We start from the raw sequence: 19,414 nt of genomic DNA on the forward strand, positions 1-19,414 counted from the left end.
CAATTCCCTCTGTGTCTCCCTCCCACCCCCGCGTGTGTATTCTCTGTGATCTCTCTCTTCCCGTTTCTGCCCATGGTGCCCCCTTTCTGTCTGTCCTTTGTTCTTATGGCTCTGCTCCAGTCTGTCTGCCTTTACCCCTTCTCCAGGCCCTCACTCCTGTCCGTTCCCCCAATAAATCTCTTTATACCAGATGTTATGAGGTGTAGTTTCTTAGGGGCATACCTTTGCATGGGCCTCCCATGCTAACCCTCGCTGCATTATATTTCATAACACCGCCACCCCTAAATCTCAGGTGAGACATGTTTTTTCTTTTCTCTCTCTCTTGTTTCTTCTTCTTGTCCCTGCCTGCACCAAGATCCCATCTTTCCCTTTATTCTTGCATGAGGTTAGAGAATGAGGTATCTTTCGGGAGTCGGTTCTTCCACCGTGCGGGTCAGGATGATCTTGAGTTTCTCACTCTTCCGCCTTCACACTGAGTGTTGCTGTTACACCCTGGGGCCACCGCAGCGGCTTCTATAAGGTGCTGCCGCTGAAGCTTTGGGTTTCCGTGTATGCTTAGAGACTAGCACTGCCAACTTCAACTGTCCCGCATATCTTGGCTCCAAACACATGGTCTTAAGCCAACGGAGCCTCCAGCCTTAGCGTTCAGTCTCCATCTATAAACTAGGAACATCAACTTGGGCAGGAGGTGAACTTCAAAAATTTTTTTTTAGTGGTTTAAGAACCCGGTCAAGGTTTCCACTTCGCCCACACAGTGTGGCCCCACCCTTCTCGCTTCCAAGGGTGACGCCACTGGCTGAGTTATGTAGTGACGTCATCTCCGGGCCGCCTCTGCTCCAGCCCCTCTTCGGGAACGTCCGACTCCTGGGACCGGTCTCCGGCTTTCGGTTAATTTTTTTTCCCTCCCATTATTCTCCCACCTAAAACTTTTGTCTCTTCCCGCCTTCCTTCAAACTGCCAATTTTCAGCTCTTCTCGCTTGCTTTGGGGCGAGTTCCTGAAAGTCATTTACCCTTGAGTTAATTAATCGCCTTTCTAGCCCCACCCGTTCAGCTTTATTTGCTAATTCCTATTCGCTCGGCTCAATTTATTTCGGCTACTTCCGCCTCCTGCCGGGATCCCTTCGCTGACTTCGGCTCTTTCCGGATACTCGCCCGTCCCCGGGGGTTCTCCTATCCCGAAGCGCTTCGGCTATTTCCGGCTCTCCGTGCCTTCTCTAGTCCCACCCCCACGACCACCCTTGGTTCTTTAGGTGGGTCTTTGATCCGCTTCACGTTGCTTCGGTGACCTAGATCCTCCTTCGGCTCTTTCCGGCTTTTTCCTGTCTCCTGTCATTCTCAGCGGCGTTCGGCTCTTTCCGTGTCCTCTCCTCCGCCTCGCCCTTCCGCTTCGGTTCTTTCCGCCTGCCTTCGGGCGGGCGGGCTGCCTCTGCCCTTCTCCACGTGACACTTCTCCGGCCTCTCAGTTGCCCCCTCCCTCCACGCCCTTCCTCCAGCTTCAGCCTCTGTGCTCGTCCCGGCTGTGCCGCCATTTTGTGTGAATTCCTGACCGCGGCGGGGGCCGGGCAGCTGGGGCATCTAGGGCGGGCAGACAGTCGGCCCATCTCCATAGCCCGTTCCCTCTTCTCCCTGATTTTTTTTCTTTTTTTAACCATTCCCTTGCTCGCTCTCCTCTCTTCCCCCCTTTCCCTTCGCTTGCTCCGTTGCGCGCGGCCCGCGCTAATTACACCCAACCACCCACCAGTGTCCGTGTCCCCCGGGTCTCAGGCCTCGGGGGCCCGCGTGTGTGTGTGCGTGTGTGGCGGAAGGGGACCTCTCGTCCCGATGAGGGTCCCGTGCCCGTGAGCGAGTGACCTCAGGGCCAGGCTGCGGAGAAAGCAGGCGGCGGGCGGCCTTGCCGGGGCCGAGGCCTCGCGGCCTACGTGGAAGTCGGCTCAGAGGTGATTCCGAAACCAAAAAAAAAATACTATATATCTATATCTATCTATATATATATATGCCCAATTCCCATCAGGAGCCCTGGAGAGCTGAAGTGTGCCCCTCCCGCCACGCCCAAGCAGTCCTTTTTCGTGCATTAACATCCCCTCCCCCCCAAAGGAACGATGGAGGCCGTGCCCGGGACCCCCCCGCCGCCGCCATCAGAGTCGCCACCGCCGCCATCGCCACCGCCGCCATCAACGCCTTCGCCTCCTCCGTGTTCCCCCGACGGCCGCGCGGCCACCCCGCACCTCCTCCACCACCGCCTCCCGCTCCCTGACGACAGGTCAGGCCCCCCGGCCTGGGCCGGGCAGCGTCCCCCGTGGGGGGGGGAGGAGGAGGAGGAAGGGGACGGCCGCCATGTTGGGCCGGGCCGCGGAGGAGGAGGAGGAGGAGGAGGAGGAAGGGCGGGGTCGGTGGGTGTCTCTAGCTCGCTCGCTCTTTCTCGCTTCGCTTTCTCTCCCGGCCTCATGCGTTCCCCCCCCTCGCGGCGTTCGCCCGCTCTCCCTCGCTCTCGCTCTGTCTTTTTTTGGGCGCCATGCTGAGGGGAAGGTGAGGAGGCGCCCCCCGGACCCCCCGCGCCCGCCGGTCTGTCTGTCCGCCCGCCCGCCCGGGGCACGGGCCGCCAAGGGGGTGGGCTTGCCGAGGCCCATCAGCCTCCTCGGCCGCCCCTGCTCCCGGAGCTGGCCGTCAGCGGCCTGTCGCCTGGCTTCGGGGAAGGCTTTTGGGGGAGGGGCCCCCGGATTCTCTTGTTTTAGGGGGATCTCCAGCTTACAGCTCCTCTTTTAAGGGGTTCGGAGTTGGGGGTCTTTCCAATCCCCTACAGTATCCTTTCTCCTGGGGGAGGCATACCCTGTCCATTTTGGATAGGTACCCGAGTCTAACGGAGGCAGAAAATGGGGGTTTGGATCAGCCTTCGTTCTTTCGTTCTAAGGAGGGCTCCTTAGGATGGGGGCTCTTGTGCACTTTTAATTTTTTGGCGGGAGGTGTTTTCTAGCTACTCCCTAGAAGGCAGGCAGGTAAGGGGTGCATTTCCAGCTCCTTGATGAAATATCCTGACATTTGGAAACCCTATTGTTTTTTTCCGGGTCTCTCTCTCTTTTTGTAGGTAGGTGACAGTGGTGGAGGGTCCTTAGTCTTCAGTCTTTTTTTTTTTTTTTTTTTTTTTTTTTTTTTTTTTTGCGGGGATGTTTGTGTGAAGGTTGTTTTTCCTGCATTGGATGGTAGAGGAAGTCGGCCACCGATTTCTCCGGGCATTGCCCCTTTTTGGGGCAAAACAGGGTGCAGTCGCTCCCTTGGGAGCAAAGGAGATCTCCCCCTTGTGCTTTGGCAGGACGTGAACTGTGGCGCCTCTTGTCCTTCATTAAGTGCGAAATGGGTTCCCCACGCCCTTCCCTGGCGGGTGATAATGGGACCAGCCCCGTGCGTTTTGAGGATGAGGTTTGGGGCCATTTTTGCCCTGCTGGAGCCGAAAGATATTGAGTACATGGTTTGCTGACTCCTGAGAGCTGGAGTGAGTAGGTTGAAAATAGAAAGGTGGGTTTCAGGGAGCAGAAAAGCTAGCCTTGCAGGCAGGGGTGGGGGTAGGGTGGAGAATGCGCTAGACAGATGCCTCACAGCCAGCCGTCTAGGGAACCGCGGAGGACCCCTTCAGATATAGGTCTCAGCCCTTTCTCCCCACTCCCACCTCCTGTTCGCCCTTTCTCCTTCACAGACCCTCCTTTGCCTTTTAAAAGAAATGCCACCCACATTCAAAGACACAAGTGCAGCAGTTTGGTGAGCCTTTTTTACAATTTTTTTTTTCTGTTTTGTTCTAATTAAATGTATCGTCCTGGGAATCGCAGCCCTTCGCAGTCAAGGAAATAAACAGATTAGCGGAGGTCTGTTTGCTAAGCCCACGTTGGGCTTCCAGGCCCTCTCGGGGCAGGTGCTTTACTCAAAGGTGCTTACAAGCTTTATCCGACCTCTAAGGAGTTCTCTTATGTCAGAAGTGTATGTCTTACAATGGGTTGGGATGGTAAGTAGCCTCTTTTATTGAGTAATTCAATTATCTCCCTCTTTTAGTCCCTTTCCTGCCTGCTTACTCCTCGCCTTTAGACCAGAGTGATGCTTGAGAGTGGATTTATTATGTTCAAATCAGGATTCTAACCTATTGAGCCCTTTTAGACTTGCACATCCTTTCAGTGTTTAATTTTTAAAATTTTGATGTACACAGTTTTCTTTAAAAAGAAAAAAAGTGTTACTGTAACATGACAAAAAATCCATGAAAAAGGCCCAGTATGTTTTCAGATCCTTGGTGTCCCTCTATTTTCATCCATTGTTTTGTCTCCAGCCTTCATGTGAAAGTGGCTACTTCAAGTCCCTCTGTACGGGATAAGCTTACAGAATTTGCTTTATACTTATATTCAAGTTAAAGTCACACCCCTTGCCCTCCCAGAAAAGACTGTTGCAAGCAGGCCCATTTTCCATACTTTTTTACTCAAATGTTACTATTGGTAATAGACATTTAAATCGAGCAAGTCATTTGTAAAGTACTGTCTAAGCACAAAATGTATCTGTAAACTGTGTCAAACCCTGATCTCTCCTGTCTCCACTGCTCTTTGTTCAAAAGCACATGCCTGACCGTGAAAAGTTGATGTAAACCGTGTTACACGCCTAGTCATGTTGGAGAGAACATGTCCCATCCTCAGTCCCCCTCATCCTACACATAAAAGTTAAACAACAACAAAGTCAGCAGCAATGACTTGCAGGACCTAACGCTGTCCTTCTGATGTGTTTTACAAGCATAAGTTATTCTGTAAAAGACAAAAACACGCTGAAGTTCCATTGTCCCCCTGGCCCACTTTTGGTTCCTGAAGTACTTTAAGGAAGTCTTTTCTCACACAAGCCTAGTCCTTCCAAAGGAGCCTTCTTTGCGTTCTCAGGAGAATTGATGTCCATGCACTTGAGGGCCGTGTAAGCGGCAGTTTGTAAGGCCACTGCTTTATTCCTTTAAATGTATTCACAGTTTTAACTGCCATGCAATGGTGGTCTGATGTAAAATCAGCTCTTTGAGGAAGACATTTCCAGAACATACAGAATTCCCGAACAAAAAACGTCTAAAGCACGAATGCAACACACTATTCAGTGCGCTGGGTCAGCTGGAAAAAACATTTGAAGGTTCCCATCTTGTGTAAAATTCCTCAAGGAGCTCAGAGCAGAAACAGTGTCTGCTGATAACCCTTCCATTCCACATGCTTAGAATTACTAAGTTGTAAAAGAACATTTAAACTTTAAAAATAAAATGTTAGGAAATGGGATTCCTTTTGGGAATGAAAATTTAGCAGTCATTTTGCTGAATGTGAAAATATTTCCTCCAAACATTTTTAAAAGCTCTCAGGCATATCCTTGCAAGGGTTCATTTGTTTTTTTATTTTTGTTGGCAAAGGAGTCCCAATATTAAGTTAACTGTGTTTAGGTATTCCATATTTTTGAAATGTCACAGTAGTACTTTTTTTTTCTCCCTAAACTGATGTACCAGTATTAGTTAATAATGAAATTAATGGATGTTGCAAAAGCAAAAGAAAAGGGTGTCACTGGGAATCCCTGATTTTAACAGCAAAGCTTATATATAAGTAACCTTGGAAGTTTTTGTTTCCTCTGGATGAAAAATTCAATTTGAGCCGGGCGTGGTGGCGCACGCCTTTAATCCCAGCACTTGGGAGGCAGAGGCAGGCGGATTTCTGAGTTTGAGGCCAGCCTGGTCTACAGAGTCAATTCCAGGACAGCCAGGGCTACACAGAGAAACCCTGTCTTGAAAAACCAAAAAATTAAAAAAAATAAAAAATAAAAATTTAATTTGAAAGTAAGTCAAAAATCTCCCAGTAGGAGTAGAATGAGCTTTGACCATGACACTGTAGATGCTCCAAGGTAGAGTCCCAGCCCCCAGTTTACTCCACCAAAGAGGAAAAAGATTCAGCACACAGGCTTCCTAACCTCTAGTCTGTCTTCGGAGGACTTTCCTTCATTTATTTATTAGATCTTTGATTTTTGACAAGACAGACCTTTTTGGAAGTAAAGGTAGCTAGCTGTGTTAGAAAATCATCCTTGTGGTTTTTCCTTATCCAAGAAGACCTATATCCTAAAGGGAACTTGTTTGGGAAGGCAGTCTGTCCTGGCTGCTCTGCCTGGTGAATGTGTGGCTCTTGATTTTGTTTCCATGTAGCTGAACCCTAGGACAGGTTCCTAGGCCCTGGCACTGCCTCTTTTCCTGCCCATTGCTCTTCCCCATGGCTGTCTCAGAACCAGGTCAGATTCTTTGCTTTGTTTTGTGGAGGGAGTGGGGAGGTTGGGGGACTGTTGAGTCCCTAGAAAACTTTTTCATGGGGGTGAGGATTAGGGATCCATTTCCAGTGAATACCTCTGTTGAAAGTCACTGATTAAACTGTCTCCAGGGCTCTGGATAGCTTTAAGTCAAACCAAATTCAGGGAACCTACTTGTGGTCTCTGTGGATGGACTCTTCTAGTAGTACCAGAGTGGCTGATTCTGCCTGCAATGGGATCTGAAGTGATATGGCTTGAGTTGAGCCGGGCCCATGGCTGTGCCTTACCACTGCTGGGGTACACAACAGGCAAACAGGAAGGTTGCAGCTTTCTGGCAGTTGTTACTTGCTGACTGCTTTGAAGGCCTGGGAGGAGCAGCCCGCTCTTTGGCAGAGGTAATGGAGGAAATGGTCTGGAGTTAGTTACATAATTAAGGCCTCATAGACAAGCTATGAGCTGCCTGTTTGGATAAGTTAAGGCGAACTTTCCAGCTCTGGCTTTCCAAGTTTTGAGGCCTCATCTGCTACAAAGCTCTGTTGCGTCTAAATGCTGTAGACACACTATTAGACACAGTGCAGCAGTTCATTTCGTTAGTGCTGTGCGGTGAGGTGGAGTGGTTTCAAAATCAATTTTAGGCATGTTGCCCATTGAGATAATTCTTGAGCTGATGTGATAGAAATGAAGACATGGCCTCTTGGTTGGTGCTAGTTATAGCTACATCATCATAGAGATAATTTTTCATTAGGATGGAGGCTGTCTGCTAGTAGTAAGTAGCTTATTTCTTCTAGCCAGATTGTTCTTCCCTATAGAGAATCTTACTCTATTTTCCCTGCTTTGGTTGTGTTGATTGGTGACTCAGCTGCCTGTTTGTCAGGCAAGTGGTGACATTGCTGAACACTGGAGATGGCTCAAGATGTGAAGGAAGAGTGTGGGGTGGGTATGTGAAAGCTGCTACTGCTATCTAGGACTGGTGCCCTCCAGCACCAATGCCCACTCAGGGTCACCATAGTCCAGTGGGCACTACAGAGCACAGACACAGTGGCTGCCAGTCAGTGCCTCTCTCTTTCCTGGGAGAAATTCTAAATAGAATGCTGGGGGTCCTGGGTGTAAACATGTGTCTGAGGGGGAAGGTGCACTCATCTTGGACCTCTAGGGTTCTGTGTAGCTTTCTTAAAAGGAGCCTGGTGGGGACTAAAGGTGATGGAAGCCATCTTGTGGCACTTCTTGTTTCACAGTACTTGGTATAGATGCTAAAATGGTCCAGCTCTCTTGAGCCAATGCCCAGTGTTCCGGCATGCATTTGCTTTTACAATTAGAATGGAGTGAGTCAGCAGTCCAAGCTGAGGTTGGCCCCTGAGAACCAGGAAGCTGGGGAATTTAAAGCCAGCCCCACTCCTACTCTCTCCCCTTTGCTCTGCTTCAGCCAACCCTTCTTGGCCTGAATCTCTGAAGGCCAGACCTGTTAGACTTCAGGATCTGTCACCCCTTGTAATTTGGCTGAGTCCCTAAAGGTTATGTTTATTGAGCAGCTAGGCTTGTCCTGCCCTTTGCTTGAAACAGGAATGTTTCATATTTCTGTTTTGGTTTGGATGCTAGGGGAGGAACGATAGGCCCTGTACCTGTTAGATGGCTACTCTACTTTGTGTTTGTGAGGAAAGGCCTCACAGTTTAATCCACATTGGCCTCCAACTCTTTTTTTTTTTTTTTTTTTTTTTTTTTTTAAGAAAAAGAGAGGGTCTCACACAGTAGTCCTGGCTGGCATAGAAGACTGGATAGCTCACCAATCTGAGGCAATCCTTCTGCCTTTGCCTTCTAAGTGCTGCAATTACAGGTGTGTGTCCCTGTGTGTGTCCTTTGGCTTTTTAAGGCTAGATCTGAGTTTGTAGCCTAGCTGTTACCTTTATAAGTAGAAAAGCCAAAGGATAACCATCAGGCCCTGGTACAGGCTTCCCACACTAGTTCCTTAACCTGAGCATTTGCTGAGAAATCAACAAAAGATTGAGTCACAAAAAGTGCTCGATGTGGGGACCTCCTGTGACAGATGCTATTTCTTCCCAGTGTACTGTCCTGAGTCTGCTACTGTACTTCAATACTTTCACCCCACCCCACCCCTGCACTCTCTTAGATTAATTTTATTTTAAAGTGTGTGTGTATGTTGACATGTGTACATTAGTGCAGGTGTTCCCAGAGGCCAGAGGCAGTGGAACCCCTGGAACTGAAGTTATACCTGGGGTCTGGAAACTGCTTAAAAGAGCATTTAGTGCTCTTAAACACTGAGGCGTCCCTTCAGAGAGTCAGTCTCTCTCTCTCTCTCTCTCTCTCTCTCTCTTTCTCCTTTCTTCCCTCTTTTCCTCCCTCCCTTCCTCCCTCCCTCTTCCTTTTTTTTTCCTTTGAGATGAGCTCTCATGCTATAGTCCATGTTGGCCTTAAACTTGAAGAAGTCCTGCTTTCACCTCTCAAGTACAACATGCTACAGTACTTTTTTTTTGTTGTTTTGACTCAGGTTCTCAACTTACTATAAAGACCAGGCTGACCTCAAACTCAGAGAATCTACCTGCCTCTGCCTCCTGAGGTTGGGATTAAAGACAACCACCATACCCACGGGGTACAGTACTTTTCATATTTATAAGCTCATTATGGGCTATGAAGTCCATGAATTGATATGTCTGCATATTAGACAAACATCAGAAGAGGGTAGAAAATGTAACTAAATGAAACTTCCTTTATATTTACACAGAATGTAAAGGAGGTATAGATCAAAAGCAGTTAGTTTAGCCTGGCCTGATGATTAACCCTACAGTCCTTCCTTCTCCGGAGGCTAAGGCAGGCTCATGGACAGCCTGGGTAATTTAGCTAGATTCTGTCTAGATGGAAATAGAAAATAGTACTGGCTGGGTATGTGTGCATCAGTGGTGTTTTGCGTGCCTGGCATGTAAGAAGCCCTAGGTTTCATTCCTAGCCCTAGTACTGCAAACAAGAATGAAAAGAAGATTTGAAGCTGCTTCTCTAGCTTAGGACTCTGCAGACTATTGCCTTTGTCCCAAGTCAGTTTTTGTAGGCCGAGTTTATCTGCATAACCATTCCTATTTTATCCTTAGTAGCAACAGAACTGAGAAATTGAGACAGGGACCATGTGGCCTATGAAAAAATGACAGCATATACGTGGGGCCCTTGACCAGGTTTGCTGGCCTTTGTACAAAGTGGCCATAGTATGCTTATGCGGGAGCGGCTGTGGAGTGTAGGTATCCCATATAAAGTTGGTCCTGCAGAGGTGGGCGGCACTGCCAGCCTCCTAGTCTTCAGAGGTTCGGTCATCCTTGTATTCTGCTCCTGAGCATGTGAGACCCAGGCCCAAGCTTTTCAGCTACAAAATGGGTGGATAGGTTTTTCCCTTCTGAGGTGTTGGGGATTGAACTGAAGAGTGTACTAGACAAATGCTTTACCACAGAGCTACATACCCAGTCCTCATGGATGGGATTTTCATTCATGAGAACTAACCCAAAGTCACAGGGCAGTGGTAGGTAGCACATGCCTTTAACCCTAGCACTGGGGAGACAAAGGCAGGCAGATCTCTTGAGTTTGAGGCCAGCCAGTTCTACAGAGTGAGTTCTAGGGCAGCCAGAGCTACACAGAAAAACCCTGTCTCATTTCCCCCCCTAAAAAAAACAAAAACAAAAAACAACAACAAAACCAGCCCTTACTCAGTGGTTAAAGGTGCTTACTGCTTGCCCAGAGGATCTCAGTTCTGTTCCCAGCACCCTCATCTGTGTGGTGGTTTACAACCACCTGAGACTGGGGGAATCTGCCATCTTCTGGCCTCCAATGATACCTCACTCGACATGGACAGATGTGCACAGGCACATATACATGTACATAAATAAAAATCTTTTTACAAAAACGGTCAAATAAAAGCAGGGAATATAGTTAGTTGAGTCCTGGAGCTTGTGCAGCATATTTTGTGTTCAGTTGGTTATGTGGCAATATTGATTCCCCTAAAAAACGTATAAGTCAGGGTTTTTGTTCATATTAGATGTTTTTTTCTGAGTAATAGAAAGGAGGAGGTCTTAGGTTTGAGCTTAGCAGAGGGTGTGAAGTTGCTGAGGGTTATCTCCTGGAAAAGCCGTGTGTCTGAGGGGCCTCTAGCTCTAGGCTGTTTGCCGACTGGTGGGAGTCAAACAATAGCTACTCCCACAGAGGAAATGGCAACTTTGTGTCTAGGAGGTTCCTCTGGGCTGGCTTTTTTTTTTTTTTTAAGATGTTTCTGCAAAATTGTCTTGTGCTTGAATGAACCACAGTGTGGGGGCTGCAGCTTGTGAAATACAGGTGTCTATTTCCTTGGGAAATTTGGAATTTTCTTCTCTTGGGGTTTGCATGCCTCCACCCCAAAACAGTGTGTCATTCTAGTCAAGCTGTCCTGATCTGCTGGAGGGTTCCCCTTCCATCTTTACGTGATAAACCATCTCATCTCAAATTTCATCCATTTCGTATATATACTGATTATTTTCTTTGTTTAATAAATTATTCCTGTACAGATGATTTCTAGTTCTCTTAAGGCTAGAGATAAAAGAGCTGGGCTTTGGGGTCAGCGTCCTGGTTTCCATTTTTAATTCTGCTTCTTGCTGTGATCCTATAGGCAGATTCCTTCCCTTTTCTTAGTCTCAGTTTGCTTATCTGTAAAATGGGGGAAGCAGTAAAGCCCATGGTAAGAGACGAGGATGAGTTCAGCATGCAGCTATAGATGTTAGTAGTAAGCAGTGCAGACTACTTTCTGACTCCACAGGACCCTAAAGTACAGAAAGCAACACAGAGAGATGTTTCCCAACTCTAGCCTGCCATTTTTTTTTCTTTTTCTTTTTCTTTTCAATTTATTTGTGTGAGAGCCATCCTTTTTTTTTTTTTTTTTTAATTTGATTTTAAAGTGAGAGTCTTGCTATGTATAGTCTAGGCTGGTTTCAAAATTACTGTCCTCTGCCTCTCAATTACTGTGATTATAGACATAAGCTCTCACAATTGGCTTGAAACTCTTAAGAATTAAATATTTAAAGATTTGTATTTTATGCATATTAGTATTTTGCCTGAATGTATGTACACCACATAAGTGGCTGATGGTCACAAAGGCCAGAAGAGGCCAGCGGCTTCTCTGGAGATAGTTGTGTTCCACAGGGGAGCTAGGAATCCATGGCCTCAGGAAGAGCAGTGAACCAGATCTCTAGCACAGAGTTGGACTTTACCAAAAGACATTTTTAATACAGATTATACGCATGAGTAGTAAGAGGAGGACACTTGAGGAAAGGCACACCTGAGCATGTGGCTGTGGGCTTCATTAAGGATTTTTTTGTTGTTGTTTTTCAAGACAGGGTTTTTCTGTGTAGCCTTGGCTGTCCTGGAACTCACTCTCTAGACCAGGCTGGCCTCGAACTCAGAAATCTACCTGCCTCTGCCTCCCAAGTTCTGGGATTAAAGGCATGCACCACCACCGCCCGGCTTCCATTAAGGATTTTATTTGTTTGAGACCATATGCATGGAGTCCTAACTGTTCTAGAACTATGTAGACCAAGCTGGCCTTGAACTCACTCATGAGTGAGTTCATCTGGTTCACTGCTCTTCCTGAGACCATGAATTAAAGGCATGGAACACCACTGCCTGGCTAGGATTTTTTAAAATGTATATGCAGAAAACTTCTATTATTTTTAACAAATTTAGTAGTTAGCTATTAAGTGCCTGATATACCCAGTCCTGATTCAGACTGCTTGGACATCCTGTGTGTGGAGTGCTCTACATGGTTCAGATCCATGCATTGGCATTAGCTGGTTGTCACAAGGCAGGCATGTTACCATGGAGATGGCATCATGACATCACAAAACAGGTTATGACTGTGCCTGCAAATCCTAAGGGGAGGGCAACACAGAGCCCACTTGCTCTTGGTTTCTGGTTGATGAACTGGGTACTAAGGACACTGACAAACATGTGTGAGATGCAGAGGTTTACTTCAGGGCTCTCCTAGCTCTGCAAAGCCCTCAGTGCAGTCCCCTTGGCTGCCGTACCACTTCCTAGATCAAGGGAAGGTCTGGGTCGGAGGGGAAAGAGGCTTCTTTAGGTGTGAGCCCAGGGTACCTTCTAAAGGAGAGGCCTTGGTTCCTAGTGACTGACCTTGACTCCTGTACTTCAGCCGGTTGTTACGAATTGGAAGAGGCAGAGCCTCATAATTTTTGTGATTTTTTTTTTTTTTTAAATCCCCAGTTAATGGGTCATTCAGAGCCTACCCAGGGATTTATTGAGAGTCTGGTCATTTAATGATCATAACCCCGACCTTCACATTAACCTAGCAGCCTAATGAGCTTCAGGTAATAGCCACTGTTCCATGAGTCTCCATTTGTGTTTGTGGTGTGGTTCTCCCCCAACTACCTGTAAACCAGAGCCCCAAGCTCCTGGCTTTTGATGTGGCCCAACACTCTATAGCGTTGCTGAGAGCCGCAAGGTTCCTTCTCCTGTGGGGTCTTTGTCTTTTCTTCCAAGCTTGATTGGACTCACTGTCCTCCCTCTCAGCTCTGCCTGTCCCTTTTTCTTGGTCAACCATTCTGCAGCTCTGTGGTCCAATGTAGATTAGTTGAAGTGGAGACTGTTTTGTCAGCAGGATTGCTTGAGGGAGGATGGTCACAATGAAATAGACACTTGCTGTTGGGTGGTCAGCAGTGTCTCCCAAGAAGAACCAGTGCTGCTTCTGTCCACATGTCTTCCCTAGGTCACATGCCAACTTTTTCAGGCTTCTCCATGTTGTGTGCATTGGTACTACTGTACTATATTGTTCTGTGGGTTCTGGTTTTTGAGATATTCTCAAATTGCCCAGGCCAGCCTCAAAGTTGCTCTGAGACTGAGGATGACTTTGAGTTCCTGATCCTCCTGCATCCACCTCTCCATGCTACGATTGTACACACAGCACCTTTCAGTGCACTAGCACCCACGCCCGCCTTCTTGGTCTTCCTGGACAAGTATAGCTTCCACTGTCTTGCTTACTGTATGGCTGCTCCTTATGCAGGGCTTTGTTGTTTATCATTTAACCTTCCTACCCAGGAAGTCCATATAAGGCTGTCCCATTGTCCAGATGAGAGCCCATTCTAGGAAAGAGGCAGAGCTAGTTGTGTTATCACTTGGTCTGTAGGCGGGAGCATATTGTCCAGTCCCTGAGCCCGCTTGAGAACACCAGATCTGAGTGTTTTTCCACGCCCATGCTGTATGAGCCCTGTAAGCTAAGGGCGGTGTATGTGTGTGTGTGAGGTTGCTCAGAAGGTGTGACTTAGATTGTCCACATGTATTCTTTGACCAAAGGGGCTGCAGTCAGACCCCAAAATGGAATTTTGAATACTTGGGAAGCTTCGTTCAGGAGGTTGGAGGCAATCTTGCAGGAGGCAAGGTGCTATCCTCTTCCCATTACTATCTTCTAACCAGCCAGTCTCCCAGGATGGCTGGTTCTTGTCCAGGGGGAGAGGGGGATCCTGGCAGTGGTTCTGGCTGCAGGCAGGCAGGTGAAGTGCTAGTTGAGGTCTTTGCAGCCCAGCTGTAGTGTTTCCCTCTGGACACCTGTCTCAAGGGTTTGGCAGGTCTTGATTGAGACGATTAGTGCAGTGGGGCTTTTCCCACTCTTCTTGGGGGATTATGTCACAGTCTATTAAGCGTGCTCCCTTGGTGTTTAATCCCCCCCTGACATGGATTTTTCTGGCAGCCTGTTAAAAGTGCCTTTTCGTAAATCTCCCAGCTGTTTTCTGTCCATGGCCCTTGGGATATCTGCCCTCTCCCAATGGGCTGGCTTCCTTCTTCTAGTGAATAGTCTGAAGGGAGTAGTCAGACTTGATATTATACAGGTCTCTTAGCTGGGAAGGCATCTGCAGCATGACCGTGACAGACCACATGGGGCTCTAGGGGCTGAGGGCTAGGTCAGCTGTATAGCTCTGCAGATGGAGTGACCAATCTAGTGTCACCTTCCCAGTAGCTCTTCTAAGTCACAAGCAGATTTTTATTTATTTGTTTTTTAAATTATTTTGGCATTTTGAGACAGGATCTTGCTCTGTAGTTGAGGCTTGCCCTAAACTAGAGACCTTCTACCTTAGCCTCCTGAGTGGGGTTACAGGTGTGGATGCCATGCCTGGTTAGATTTCCAAAAACTTTCTATTTTTTAGCAGCTCCATTCCAGGGAAACAAAGTTTGAAGCATGTGCCAGCTCATTTTGTAGAAACTTGTGTGTATGTAGCTCTCACTGGGCCTGTTTGCCACCCTGGTAGGGGAAGAATCACTATTGGGCTGAAGTCTTTGTAGTAGGGAGACCTGGAAGAAAAGCTCTGATTCTTGATGATAGTTAAGGTTCATGAGTTCCTTGGATAATCTTGTTACACATTGCCAGGGTGTTAGAAGTGGGGCACTGTCATCATGGCCAACTGTAGCCTCAGCTTGAGTTACATTTCTCTGCCTGTGTAGCCCTGTGCCTAGGTGAGGGACTGTTCAAGACTGCCAGGTGGACTGAATTTCGTATGGTTCTTGTTTTCTTATGAGGAAACTGCAGGAGAGAAGATAGTGAGGTGCCCCTTTGCCAAGTACCACTGTGGCCTTGGTTCTTAGCTTTCTTCCACATGGAATTTCAGTCTGCCTGGCTATAATCTACTCCATGGCTTTGCCTTCTCCTCCCTCTATCTCTCAGGCATGGCTCTGCCCCAACCAAGGCAATTCCCATCAGTCACTGGGTGGGTTTGCTTCCATCACTGCAGGCAGGCAGGTACCACGTCACTGAGTAGCCCAGTTTTCCTAGTCAGGTGTTCCATTGCCGACGGTTCTGAGCCACACCTACAGGGAGCCTCCCTTGACAGGAATGTTGCTCTGTACCCTGCCCTCTCCAAAGTTGGCTGTCTTCTGGTGCAGGTGGAGTCCTTTCCCCACTGTGCTTGCCTTTGACAAAGTGTGAGGAACCTTATGTCCCGCCCTTTGAGTCCTGTCCTTGAGCCTGTGGGGCTTTGAAATTGAGCTCGAGATTAATTAGAGAAGAGCCTCTTGAAGCTGTGGAGGCTGGAAAAGGAGAGGCCGTAGTTTCCATTGGAGCCTTTAGGACTCTTGGGGCTTCTGAGTGGTTGTTTCCTCCTTCCACAAAGACTCTTTTCCCCGTTTTGATTTTTGGTTAGCCTTTTGGGGCTTGTTTGGTTGGTTTGGTTGTTTGGTTTTTCAAGTCAGGGTTTTTCTGTGTACCAGGTCCTGGCTGTCCTAGCCTTCCTTTGCCTCTGAGTGTTAGTTAGGATTAAAGGTGTATGCCACCATTGCCTGGCTTCTATTGCATTTTTGAAAAAAAAATTTTTTTGGCATAGTATAGGATGGACCCTAGACTCTTGCTTACTAGTCAAGTAGCCCAGGCTGACTTTCAGCCTGCACTCCTCCGGGTTCAGCTTCAATTCCCTTATTCTTGCCACTGTTAGAATCTTTTTGTTCCTTATTAGTTGAGGTGTAAGGAGCTTCTATGTCCATTTACATACCTTTCTGCTGTCATTAGGAACATAGGGAGCTGTAAAATAATATGTGTTTGTGTGTTGTTGTCTTTTGAGACAGGCTTTCTGTAGCTCTGGGTGTCCTAGAACTCATTATGCAGACCGGGGTGGCTTTGATCTTACAGAGGTCCTCCTGTCTCTGTCTCTTGAGTGCTGGGATTGAAGGTGTGTACCACCAGATAGGCTTGGGAGCTTTTAAAAATCTTTTTTTTTCCTCAGGCAGGGTCTCACTTTATATTTGCTGGCCTGATATCATGTCATCTGGCCTCAAACTCAAGAGATCAGCCTTCCCCTGTCGCCCATTATTCCTCGCTAAGTTTAAAAGGGTTTTCTATTCTTCTGACTTGTGTACTTAGCCACATCTGTGTCTGTGGACTCCTCCATCTGCTGCTTTCTTGACCCTGCACCGACTCCACCCCCAGCTTGTCCATAGCTATTTAGACCTGTTGGGTGACTCATAGCTTGTTAGGTTAGGTGAGTGCTTTTACTTTTCAAAGTACTGAGCATTGAGTGACTTGAAGTTGAAAAAAGTCAGGAAAGCTTCCTGAGACAGGTGGGAGGAGTGCTTAGAGGCAAGGTGAAGAGAGTCAGCTGGGAGAGGGGACAGGGGTCAGCTAAGGGAGGACTCATCACCACTGGGGTCTGGCTCTACCATCTTGGTCCCTAGTGGAATACAAGTTCACAAATTTATCTCTATAAACCAGAGTGTGCCGGTTAGAATTCCCTGCAAATGAACTTCCGTGGTCCAGTAGGTTTTAAGTAATGCTGTAAAGGAGAGCTGTGGGAGCTGGGCAGCTGGGCCACTCAGAGCCTGTGGTAGCACCAGGGACACATTCCTCAGCTCTGTGGCCACAGGACCTGCTTTTCTGCTGGGAACACTTATGCTATGGAATGGTGGGGAAACTTGAAGTAGGTTTGTCTGTGTAAAGGAGCATAGCACCTTTCTTTTTATTCCTTATTTTATTAGTTATTTTTTGTTTTTCTGTTTTGTTTTCTTTTTGAGACAGGGTCTCACTGGGTGGCACTGGGTGGCCTGGAACTCCTATGTAGACCAGGCTGGCCTCAAACTCAGAGATCCTTCTACCCCTGCCTTTGCCTCCCTAGAGCCAGAGGGGATGAAAGGCTTGTGGTACCATGCCTGACTTAGCCTGGCTTTTTATTTATTCATTTTTCAGAGCTAGGACTGGGACCCTTGGGGCCTCTTGTGTGCTAAGCAAGAACCCTAGCACTGAGCTGTACCCCCTTGCCTTCTGGTGGTAACCCCTCCACCTCTTGTGAGTGAGTTGGCCCTTATACTCACAGTTGGCCCTGTATCCTCCTGTGGCCTATTCTAGCCCATGCGCTTTGGGCTCTCTGCTGCTGTCTGCTTCATCAGCCTAGAGCCTTCAAAAGGCTCCACTGCAGTCCCGGAGCTCACAGTGGTCTGGGGGTTGGTTTGCAGGGAAGATGGTGAGTTGGAAGAAGGTGAACTGGAAGATGATGGAGCTGAGGAGGTCCAGGATACCCCTGGAGGACAAGAGAGGAGTCGGAAAGACAAGGGGGAGAAACACCACAGTGACTCCGATGAGGAAAAGTCTCACAGGAGGCTGAAACGGAAGCGGAAAAAGGAGCGGGAGAAGGAGAAGAGGAGGTCGAAGAAAAGGCGGAAATCTAAGCACAAAGTAGGTCCCAGAGGGTTCCCCACACCTCTAATGCTGGCTCAGGACCTACCTGTCTGTCTGCCCAGCAGGCACTCTATGTAACAGCTGTCCCTAGTATCCACTGCCTGGGGACAGTTTATAAAGATCTGGAACTTATGCTCTGTTGCTAATGACTGCCCCCAGGGGAGGAGTTTTCAGGCTGAGCGCAGTCCTTCCAGGCACATTCCAGCATTGTTTGTCCTGGGGCTGGCTGTGCCAAGGTGGCCTGCCAGCAGCAGACTCACTTGTAGTGAGGCCTCTATCACTGTCGTTGCAGCGCCATGCTTCCTCCAGCGATGACTTCTCAGACTTCTCAGATGACTCAGATTTCAGCCCCAGTGAGAAGAGTCACCGCAAGTACCGGGACTATAGTCCCCCATACGCACCAGTGAGTGATATTGCATCTTGTGTCTTCTGGTATGGGGCAGGTGGATGGTACCCTAGAGACAAGTGGGTGTTATTTTCATCCCTTTTTATGGATGAGGAAACAAGAGAGTTGGAATGTGTAGGTTTGAGCCAGGGCAGTGGCTTTCTCCACTAGGGCTGCCCCTGAGCCTGCTCAGTGTCAAGTCTCCCCCAAAGCTTGGCAGGACACAGTTATGTCTAACTTGTCCAGGTCACAGCTGACTGCTTTCAGCTGTTCATAAGTGACCTTTTGTGGGAAATTGGCAAGAGAATGAACTGGCTAGTAGAGTTAATTTTCTCCAGGGCTGCATAGTTAGAAGTTAAATACCCCATTACAACTCTGAACTTAACCATAAATTTACCCTGTGTGTATATACTTTCACTTTCAGAAAAACATAAGAAAAATACAAAGCTGGGGATGTAGCTCAGTAGTCTAGTGCTTGCTTCTGTGCTCTTGGTCATGGGCTACCAATACTAATAACAAACCATAGAAGATTGAATACAAAAACAGGATGTGCTGGCACAGACTAGTACTAGGAAAGGGGAGGCAGAAAGAGTAAGAGTTGGAGTGAGAAGCTAAGAGAAATAGCTCAGTGGTTAAGTGCAGGGGACCTGGGAACTACATAGTGCCTACAACTGTGTATACTTCCAGTACTGGGAGTTCTGGCCTCTGAGCACTGTATGCATGTGGTGCACAGATACACATGCATCAGAACACTCATACATATAAGAATAAATAATAAACAAGAGAGTTGGAGCCTAGCCTGAGCAATACAGCAAAACCCTGTCTTTTAAAACCATGGGCTAGGGCTGGTGGTGGTAGTGTACATCTTTAATCCCAGCACTTGGGAGGCAGAGGCAGGTGGAACTCCTGAGTTCAAGGCCAGCCTGGTCAACAGAGTGAGTTCCAGGACAGCCAGGGCTCTTACACAGAAACCCTGTCTAGAAAAAAAAGGAAACAAAACAACCAGGGGAAAAGAAAAGAAAAGAAAAGAAATTGTCTAGGCAGGGTGTGATGGCACCTTTTTTTATTATTAAAATCTTTGCATTTTCTTTTAGTGTGTCTCTTGTATATGTCTGTCTGTGCACCATATGGATCCTAGAGACAGTTGTGAGCCTCTTTATAGGTGCTAGGAACTGAACCAAAGTTCTCTGGAGGAGCACTCAGTGCTCTTAACTGCTGGTCTATGTCTTCTGCCCTATGATCATACTTTTTAAAGCCTTTTCCTACCACAGCATCATGTACCACAGCAGATGATGGAGCTGTTAGTAAAGTAATGGAGACTGATTACTGAGGAAGAGTGTCTTCTCCATACTAGGGGAGGGGTCTGAATAAGACTGTTTATCTGTATTTTACATTTTTCTGTAGTGAGAGTTTCCTTTTGTAGTTGAGCCCAGCCTATCACTGAAATGTTGCGTAGGTTTGCTACTTTGTTACAGCTCATGAGTGGTATGTGGACACATTAGTATCCATTTGCACTCTCCACTTTAAGTAGCCTCTCTCTCTCTCTCTCTCTCTCTCTCTCTCTCTC

General features: G+C 47.6%; 1 protein-coding gene across 9 annotated transcripts in view; it reads left to right on the forward strand.

Annotated features, from left to right (window-relative positions):
- Positions 1–818: 818 nt before the first annotated feature.
- The window catches only part of Zc3h4 (zinc finger CCCH-type containing 4), a 36,480-nt gene continuing 17,884 nt past the window's right edge, over positions 819–19,414 (forward strand). For 2 of the 9 annotated variants that reach the window (XM_031385443.1, XM_031385451.1), the window contains exons 1-4: positions 2,322–2,527; positions 3,690–3,751; positions 17,240–17,459; positions 17,755–17,865. In XM_031385443.1, the coding sequence (XP_031241303.1) occupies positions 2,336–2,527; positions 3,690–3,751; positions 17,240–17,459; positions 17,755–17,865 (585 nt within the window). In that variant the 5' untranslated portion in view covers positions 2,322–2,335. The other 7 variants (XM_031385445.1, XM_031385446.1, XM_031385444.1 and 4 more) reach the window with 7 other exon arrangements.

Source organism: Mastomys coucha, unplaced genomic scaffold, assembly GCF_008632895.1.
Source record: "Mastomys coucha isolate ucsf_1 unplaced genomic scaffold, UCSF_Mcou_1 pScaffold21, whole genome shotgun sequence".
NCBI lineage: Eukaryota > Metazoa > Chordata > Mammalia > Rodentia > Muridae > Mastomys > Mastomys coucha.